Genomic DNA, 10,083 nt, shown 5'->3' with positions numbered 1-10,083 from the left:
TGATATCGGCCGACTCGCCGATCGGACCAGTTTGAAAATTTTGATCGGGTGCCATAGAAGGCGCCTGACCAAAATCTCCCTTCAGTGCTGAATCGGCAGAAGGAGGTAGAAATCCTATTGTTTCTACCTCCTTACCTGCCGATTCAGCCCTGAATGGTGTGTGGCGGATCTGACGATGTTTCGTAGGACTGTTTGAATCTGTAGGAAGTTGTGTTTCTAATCAGATTTGTCTTGCGTTCCTAAAGTCAACATAGCTTCTACCTCCTGTAACCTCCATCATTTTATCCATCACTGAGCTCATTGCAAAGGAACTTTGAATAAATGTAATATTAGAGGCTTTATATGCATCTTAGACTCTAGGCCAGTGATCCCCAACCAGTGGCTCGGGGGCAACATGTTGCTCCCCAACCCCTTGGATGTTGCTCTCAGTGCCCCCAAACCAGGGAGTTATTTTTGAATTCCTGACTTGGGGGCAAGTTGTGGTTGAATAAAAACAAGATTTCCTACCAAATAAAGCCCCTGTAAGCTGATAGTGTGCATAGAGGCTGCCTAATAACCAACCTGCTTTTTCCTACTCAGTTGTAAATAACTCTTTGATGATATGAAGTAATGGGAAAGTTACCCTTCAAATGGTTTGTTAGTGGATGGCTGCAGTTCTGTCCCTGGTAGTTTTCAATTCCTCTCGTACCACTTTAAGAGACAAGGACAGGCAAATAAGTTAGGTATAGCCCTTTAATTCAATTGCTAAGTTTTTTTTCTGCAGGCCATTGCTCCTTTTAAGAAGAAAATGCACCAGAATGAGTCTGTATATGACCCAGAATGAACTGAAAAATAATAATATCTGTTTTGGAAATGAAATAAAAGAGCAAATAAAACCAATTATTGGGAATATACTGCAAAAATCCATAATAATACCTTGCCCCCTTTCAGAGGCCCTTCTCCCCCTCTTTAACTGTACAAATTGGGACCCCTTCAATGCTAATTTCGTACACCAGGGTCTAATATATAGTAATGCAGCAGAGTTGACAGGATCGATCCATCTCATTCCACTTCAGTTCTTCTCCTCTGTGATTTCCTGGCTTCAAATGCTCATTCTCAGATTTGCTGATCTCAGAGAAGATGACCAACTCTGATCCCCAGAGTTTAGGGGGTCAATTTAAGGGAACCCCCAGTCATGCAGTTCAGTAGCAAGGAGGGAGGAAACGTATTATAATAGGCTCTCATTCTATTAACAAAGGGCTTCCTTGCACCCAACAGCATTGTGGTTATTTTATCTGCCCCAAGGTGTATAGGGCAGTTTGAACCATCACTCCCATTAGATTCATAAATGAGCAACATAAATGAAGAAAAGTCTTAGTTGTGTAGGATATATGAGCAAAATATTTGATCCTTGTTCTTTGGAAAAGCTGTTTGTTCCCAATAAGCACCAGTGGTCACTGAATCATGCACAAATAGCTATAATCATGCACATCTGTTAAAATTGAATAATCATTAAAATCCTATTTAAGTAATTGTGGGCATTCAAAATAATTTATCAGAATTTCTCTTCTCTGACTTGGCCTAGAAAATAATGGCATTATGTATTATACAGCAAAATTGCTTCACACAATATCCTATTATTAGTAATAACACATGCTTTATTTTATGCCTTATTTTATGCTGTATTGCTTGGAGTGCGGAAAGGGAAAATGATCATTCTGAAGTGATAAAGCATACATTACTTTCCTCCGACCTTTAGCAAAAACTGAGCAGTCAGAATTATGAGCAAACTAGAGTTATCATAAAAGAGAAAAAATGTGTCTTCAATCTTTTTATTCCAAGGTTAATGCAATTCCAAAAATCTTACTGCTACTTTCTGAATGCAAAATGTAAGGCAAAACTTCATGTTTAACAATGGTATATCTGAAAGAATTACTGTCTTAGCTGGCTGTTTTAAGCCGCCATATGTATTGGTTGTTGTTTTGAACAATCTTGACCCCTTTGGCAGCCTGTTGGGCCAGGTATGGAGCCAAGACACTGGTATCTGATTAGAGAATACAGGTAGAAAACCTTGTTGGGAAAGGATCAGTTTAGTTTGGCCCAACACTAAAATTTTGTTATGTTTGGCTTTTTTCGCCCATTGTCTCTTTAGCATAAATTACACAAAAAGATAAAAGTAAAAATATATAGGTACAATGGAAGTTCAACTGATCTGGCCAAATTAGCTACAAGCATACAAAAGAGAAAGGATTGATCAACCCGCATTCCCTAGTCCCCTGTTTCACTTAATTTAGCATCTGTGCATGTATTTGCAAAGTAAGGGGTTTATAGTTACAAAATTATGATCATAAAATTGGCAAGCCACCCTACACGTCAAACCACCCTACACGTTAAGCCACCCTACACGTTAAGCCACCCAACACGTCAAGCCACCCTACACGTCAAGCCACCCTACACGTCAAGCCACCCTACACGTCAAACCACCCTACACGTCAAACCACCCTACACGTCAAGCCACCCTACACGTCAAGCCACCCTACACGTCAAACCAACCTACACGTCAAGCCACCCTACACGTCAAGCCACCCTACACGTCAAACCAACCTACACGTCAAGCCACCCTACACGTCAAACCACCCTACACGTCAAACCACCCTACACGTCAAGCCACCCTACACGTCAAGCCACCCTACACATCAAGCCACCCTACACATCAAGCCACCCTACATATTGGTTATATTTTTAAAGTCTGGCACCTCCCTGCATGGTAGCATTTCGTGGGATATGTGTCTGCTGATCTGAACATCTGGTTTAGTTTCCCCCCCACCAGTAGCTTTTATAGGAGAGAGATTGCCAAGACCACAGAATTGGTTCCACAAGCTTAATCCTCCCCTCTTGTGGCTTTAAAAGGAGTGAGACTTTGGTGTATTGTTTGATGTTTTCATGTGGTTGTAGCCCTCCCACACCCATCCATTTAAATGGTGGTCTTTTGCCTTTAAAAATGGGTGTTAGTCTGGGCAGTCTCTCACTGGGCAAGTGGGGGAGGATTAAGCCTGTGAAATGAGGTTTACTTGGCATGGTATGGTGGCTTGCCAAGTTTATGATCATAACTTTGTAACTAAAACCCCCTGTTTTTGTAAATACATGCACTTGCATAGATACTAAATGAGGGCCAGGGAATGTGCATTGATCAATCCCCTCTCTTTCGTATGAACTTTGCCTAGCAGTCCATGAGACATGACATGATAGCGCTGGTGGCAGGACCAGTTGAACGAGGCACTCTCCATTGCAGAAACAACCTTCTTAGTTTGCTTATACCTTGCCGAAAGTGATACCATAAGTCTATACCATAATGCCCTTGTACCAAGCACTAAGATTACTACCCTATTAATTTAGCATAGCAGTAAGTGTGGTGGTACACAGGCAAATTAATGTCCTTTTGAAAAAAAATCTATTTAACATGGATTCACTCATCACTGTTTGAAGCCTTCTTGAGTGGCCATTTGTATAACAAAGCCTGTTGGCCAAATATGACAGATGAAACCTCACCAAATAAATGATACTGCAAAACACACCAACAGCAAGAAGGAAATTACCGCCTCAGTATAGATTAAATAGCGAATAAAAATGTGTTTAATAACCCTGGGTAATGCAATGGAAAATATATCTATTTATATACATAAATGTCATTATTTAGCCCTTCATAAGAGAAGATGAATCCCCCTCTGCCAATGGGGGATGTCAAAGTCTTGTTTACTAGGAAGCTAGGCTCCCAATGAATAGACACAGAGAACAAGTAACATTAGGGGCGTTGTTGCCTTCTCCAGGAACCATCAGCCCAATATGTTTCCATGGTTTAGTCCCTGGAATTACTCCTGGACTTAGACACATGGACTAACGCAGGTACCCTGACAATATGGGGAAACCATTATTTGCCAAAGTGGGTGTCAGATGGTCCCCAGTGGTTGCACAGTTAAAGAACCCTAAGATTTTGTGCATTAATGGTGTCTAAATCAATGGTTTCTACCTCCATATCAATAGCAGACTGATTTACCATACTGACCCATTTGAGGACAACACCCTTACCAGGGCCACCCAATTGGTGCCACTGCTGTTGAGCAACTACACCACCAGCCTTACAGATGCAGGTTGCAGTTCCCAACAGTTTGAGTGCCATAAGCTGATTATCCCTATAATGAACAGATAACAAGGAACATGACACAACTGATATTGTTTTACTTTCTAGCCCTAATGATTACTAAGGCAACTTGTTGAAACATGTATAGCCTCAGCAGTTCAAACCCACTGGATCCAGGAAGCCATGGAATTGCTACATGCAATAAAAGCCCCTGGTGCACCTACAGAGGGGCTACAGAAGCATAATTATGTTTGTACACGGCCAAGAGGTAAATAGAGGAGATCAGTTGCTGACATTTGCTACCTGCTTGCTGATTGGTTGGGCTTAGCTGGAAAGAGATGCCACTTATTGCATGCAGAGTCTAAGCCACAGAAACAGATACAGCCACTAGATGAAGGAGTTCTATCACAATACAAGGAACTCCTTGAAACGGCAAAATACCTGGGGGGAAGGAGAAACATTTCACTGTTATATAAATAGTTGTAAATTATTAGCTTTGTACCCTGTTTAAATAATCTTCCATGAAAATATATCTTAAGCCTCAGAATTCAACTCAGTCCTACAGGAAGGTCTTTCAATATTACATCCTTCAGCACATTGTCAGTCCAATATGTCCATCAAGTGTCCCTCCATATGTCCATGTCTCCTCTACCACAACTACTCACTGGCAATAAGACACAGTCAAGACATTCAATACAAGTTATGGGTTTTTTTGCGTGCCTTCCATAACCCCATGTTCCACAGTCACTTGACTTATTCTAGATCATAGATCATTAGACAAGTGACACTTGGTGCTTCCATTAAAGTGCTCATCTTGTTTGAAGGTCAGCGCTCCAAGCTTGTGACATTAAGCTTTAGTTAACGCAGTTTTCTGTAATGCGTCCATCGCTGTCCATGGGTCTTATGCTTTTGGATACATTGATTGTGACTTCTTTCTTGGACATTCTTTTGCTTTCCCTTTTTGGCTGTGGAAAGAAGATGCAAAATAAAAAGCCAGTTATTATTGGGTGGTCATTTGCTCATTCTTCTACAGGGCCCCCTGATTACATTTTCATGTTGCTTCTAATTCTACACACTTAAGTGACTCTTATTAGCTCCATATCTTCTACTGACTGGGGTCTGCAACTAGAGGTCTGGGGGTCAATTGTGGCTCTCTGAGGGATTCTAATGGACTGCGATGTGGTAGTAAATACAGGCTGTCTCTGCAAACAAACTGTCTCAAACTAAATAAAGAATTGGTAAATATACTTAACCTTTTGTAGCGATAGCCATTTTCTGCTATATTTTTCTAGTGAGTCATCGGTTCTTTCTTACTGTGCAATAAGAATGGAATTAAGAGGAACCAATTCTTCTGTACCAGTATATATTTTATTTTAGATGACTAACTTTTTCTGATGGGTTATTAACCCTTTATGTGCCTCTTAGTATAGTTGCATTTAAAGAAGCACCCACTGCACCTTAACCATGTAGTCATATTATTACAAGTCACCAAAAAATACCCAAAGACCCATTAGTAGGAAGACTATTTTAAAATATTCCTTGTTCTTACCTCCAGAGACCGGCATGAACTCTTTTGTTTCTGGCCCTTGGTTCCTGTAGCATAAACAGTTGGTTTCCCACACTGAGTCCCTGAATTGGTCTTCTTTAGTCCATCTTTGCCAGAAGATGTCATGGTTACACAAGTTTGTGTCGATTTTCCATCTTCCAAAATACCTACAGAGATACAACTATTTAAAATGGAAACTAACACAAAATTCCTTCCTTACTAATAATTCACACCTATAAACTAGGTTAGGACCTTACCAAAGGACTGGGGGATGTCCCCCCTGCTGATGTCAGCAAATAATATATGGACCTGGGGACACCAAATTATCCAGATGCCCAGTGCTCATAATATACTCTATACACAACTTGCAGCTGACTTTGCCCATGGGTTGGTCCAACATGAGGAGAACCAGAGTTCTCCACCCCAACAATGAAGCCTGCAAGTTCTTTGCAGGTAAAAGTCACATTTTTTGTAATGTGAACTTTGGGAGCCATGACTAGGTCACGTTCACTCAGAAGACGTCCACCAGTTTTAAATATCCATTTTTTTCAAAATTCCCTATTTTTGGTGTGACTTTGCCAAATCGTTTGGCCCATTGTACCTTTGAGTGCTGGAAATCAGGGTGCTGTCCACTTAGCCCTAAGGAAGTGAGCAGCAGCTGGACTTCTTAAGCACCTTAGTTAGTCAGGCTAGGACATTAAGATGGCTGGACTGCTAAAAATAAGGCACTTTGTTAAAAAAAATAAAAAGTCATACATACAGGTAATTATTAAATGGTATTTAGTATTGAAAACTAGAGGTTAAAACAACTGAGCTGCATAAGTGAATATTCCTTCTGAAAAAGATAAAGAGTAATTAAGGAGCTATATGTTGTATGTTAGGGTCAAGCAAGGTCTTCAACCTCTAGAAGGAACAGTACATAAGGAGACATTAATGATCATTAAAACTGCCTTTTATGGAATGACTGTGAAGATAAAATCCATAAACTGGAATATACCTTGACCTATAATTATTGAGCTTCCATTTTCAGCCCCAAAATGCCACAGTGACGTCACTAATCAGAGAGGGCAGTCAGCCACAACGTACAAGAATCGGGGGATTTGTAAGGGAAGAAGGAGCCTACACAGCAGTGGCTAAGGGGGAATATGGTGGTGAGTAATCACTGTTTGTGCATCAGTGAGCGGGGGCTGATGTGGCCAGCAGGATATTGGGCATGTTGCCTCAAGCTTGTTGTTGTGTTTACTTCTGGCTCCTTAGGGAGGCCTCAGCTGTAAGTGTAGGGAAGCGGATACTCAGCTACTTCCAATTAACCCCAACAATGTCTGCTTTTCTGACGCACCAATGATGGACAGGACTATTTGATATGCGGGAAGCAAGTTGCAGTGAATTAATGATGTATTTGAAGCAAATAGATGAATATGAATAGGTAGGCCCAGTATGGTTCCATGTGAATACGTAGAATCATTCTGGTATAGTGTGGTATAGCTGTCTGTGTTATTGATTTACAGTATGAGGATGCACTCTTTAATGCTTAAAAACTGCTTCTAATGCAGCCGGAGGTCAGTTAGGTGGAGATTTGGGCAGAATGTCTGTTTGCTCTTTTAGACAGAAATATGCAGGAAAACTTGAGTCTGTAAACACTTGGGGGTAACTGATACATAGAATTCAGTCATTTCCAACAGCGCTGTATGATCACTAATGCATGGGTGCAGTTTGAAATGGCTTCTATCCTCAGCATTTTCACACTCGATGATTATTGCCTTTTACTTGCCCTTTAATAGGCCTATTCATGTCTGGAGCGTTTGAAAAGCATTAGATCACTGGACTCTTATAAAATTATTGGCCCTTCTTATTTCAATTACCAAGAGCTTAAAACCGATCATAGCCATCCCCAGCTATCAAAGGCGGCTGACACATTGATGCGACTGTCAATGAGTCTCCTAAAAGCCAATTCAGAGAACTGCTGTCTGGAAGAAATACTGCGCCAGAAATCTATTCAGTTAAATCAGTCGGTACATGGTAAATTTATTCCACTCTGTTAGTTTCATTGTGTCTGCTTGTCGCCTGGACGCTTGAAATAAATGCCTTATTAGACTAGTGAGGATAGGTGTCAGTCCAGTGCCTTCTGCTGATTCTTCCCAGTTGCCGAGAGAGCAGACAAGTCTTAAATTCCATCAAAGGGACATAATACCTTTTATTTTTACATTTTATTTCTCTCCGTGTGTTACAATCCCCTTTAAAGAGTCAAAAATGGCCACTAGGATGGAACTCTTGATAGTAGGAAGAACTTCAGAATTCAGCTCATATTAAAGGAGAACTAAACCCACTATAAGCCCCTGTACAGCCCCCATCCCCCAAACCATAAAACAGCCTTCCTTCCCCCTCTTATGGCAAAGGTGTGCAGTGGGGTTTTTAATTTTACTTCTGCCCCCTGGCACTGATCCCTGACCAGAATCATGTGCACTAGAAGCCCGGTCCAGGTTGGCAACACTGTGCATTCTCCTATCTGGTGATCATAGCCAGAGAGCAGCAGAGAAGCAGCCAAACATGATAGATGAGAGCCCAGCTGCACAGTTCTGCCTACAAACCCCGGTGCATGGTGTCAGGGCTGCCAGAACAAAGTTGTATCAGTTTAAACGGGGTCCTGTGATAGGGCCTTATGATAATAAAGTGGCTTTAGTTCTCCATTCATTCTTTAAAGCTGTAGTTCACCTTTAGATTAACTTTTAAGTGTGTTATAGCAAGTCCTGGTCATCAACTTTTTAGTTGGTCTTGAATTTTTAAAATTTTACACTTAGAGTTAATTATTTGCTTTCTTTATTTGCCTTTCCAGTGGGTCACTGACCCCAGCAGCTACAAAACTTTTTGTATTGTTAAAATTGTATTTTATTGCTACTTTTTATCACATATCTTTCTAGTCAGGCCTCTCCTATTCATCCTCCAGTCTCTCATTCCAAACACTACCTGGTTGCTAGGGCAACTTGGACCCTAGCAAGCACAGCAGCTGAAATTCCAGCCTGAAGAGTTGCTAAACAATCTTTCAAAAGCTACAAAAAAGAAAAAATGAAGAGGAAGGGGGTTGTTTATGCAGAGCTCATATCTACTTAAACTATCTCTGGCTCTAATAATAAGATAGTTTAAAAGCAAAACAATGCTTTATAATAAAAATAACTAAGAAATATGTATCTTTTTTAAGAATACATGAAATCTGTTCATTTTGCTCGTGTTGAAAAAAAGGTGTATATAGATATACAGTATATAGCAGTGCTGTCCAACTGGCGGCCCGCGGGCCACATGCGGCCCGTGACCCCCCTCTGTGTGGCCCTCCACCTGTCTGGCTGCTTTGATGGCTTACTCTTGTGTAAGCTTTAAATGGTATCAGTACTGTGATTAACTGGCCCCCTGCATGGTTCACACCTCAGATTCAGGCTGTATTGTTTAAATATGTAATCCCCTGTGTTGTTCACACCTTTTAATCTCTGCATTGTTCACCCCCTGCAGTGTTCACACCTCAGGCTCAGATTGTAATCACCCACATTGTTTACCTGTTCACACCTCAGACAGTAGTAGAAACCCACAAATAAACCCTACACACTACAAAAAGAACATATACTGAGGTGGTACTGCAATTAAAAAGTTTTTTTTTAATATATAGTTATTGTGCAGACTGTAGGAGCAGTGCCAGCATTGTATCACTGTATGCTGCCTGTGTGTGCCATACAGGGCAGAGAGAGTATGGCACACGCAGGCAGGGTAGGGCAGGCAGAGTATGGCACACGCAGGCAGGGTAGGGCAGGCAGAGTATGGCACACGCAGGCAGGGTAGGGCAGGCAGAGTATGGCACACGCAGGCAGGGTAGGGCAGGCAGAGTATGGCACACGCAGGCAGGGTAGGGCAGGCAGAGTATGGCACACGCAGGCAGGGTAGAGAAGGCAGAGTATGGCAGACGCAGGCAGGGTAGGGCAGGCAGAGTATGGCACACGAAGGCAGAGTATGGCACACGCAGGCAGGGTAGGGCAGGCAGAGTATGGCACACACAGGCAGGGTAGGGCAGGCAGAGTATGGCACACACAGGCAGGGTAGGGAAGGCAGAGTATGGCAGATGCAGGCAGGGTAGGGCAGGCAGAGTATGGCACACACAGGCAGGGTAGGGAAGGCAGAGTATGGCAGATGCAGGCAGGGTAGGGCAGGCAGAGTATGGCACACACAGGCAGGGTAGGGAAGGCAGAGTATGGCACACACAGGCAGGGTAGGGAAGGCAGAGTATGGCACACAGAGGCAGGGTAGGGAAGGCAGAGTATGGCAGGTATTTGCTGTACTACAACCATTAATATGGGTATGGTCATGTGATAACATGGGTGTGGTTTCAAGTGGGTGCAGTTTCAAAAAGGGAAGTGGTCAAAACTGGCTTCCATTATCG

The 10,083-nt window shown here is 42.1% G+C and overlaps 1 protein-coding gene across 1 annotated transcript in view; it reads right to left on the bottom strand.

Annotated features, from left to right (window-relative positions):
* Positions 1 to 3,585: 3,585 nt before the first annotated feature.
* The window catches only part of baalc (BAALC, MAP3K1 and KLF4 binding), a 30,112-nt gene continuing 23,614 nt past the window's right edge, over positions 3,586 to 10,083 (bottom strand). The window contains exons 2-3 of the mRNA XM_002931535.4: positions 5,667 to 5,830; positions 3,586 to 5,082 (exon numbers count right to left, since the gene is read on the bottom strand). Coding sequence (XP_002931581.2) covers positions 4,972 to 5,082; positions 5,667 to 5,830 — 275 coding nt within the window. The 3' untranslated portion in view covers positions 3,586 to 4,971. The remainder of the gene's footprint in view (positions 5,083 to 5,666; positions 5,831 to 10,083) is intronic.

This window comes from Xenopus tropicalis, chromosome 6 (assembly GCF_000004195.4).
Source record: "Xenopus tropicalis strain Nigerian chromosome 6, UCB_Xtro_10.0, whole genome shotgun sequence".
Taxonomy (NCBI): domain Eukaryota; kingdom Metazoa; phylum Chordata; class Amphibia; order Anura; family Pipidae; genus Xenopus; species Xenopus tropicalis.
This window is presented reverse-complemented; position numbering and strand designations above follow the sequence as displayed.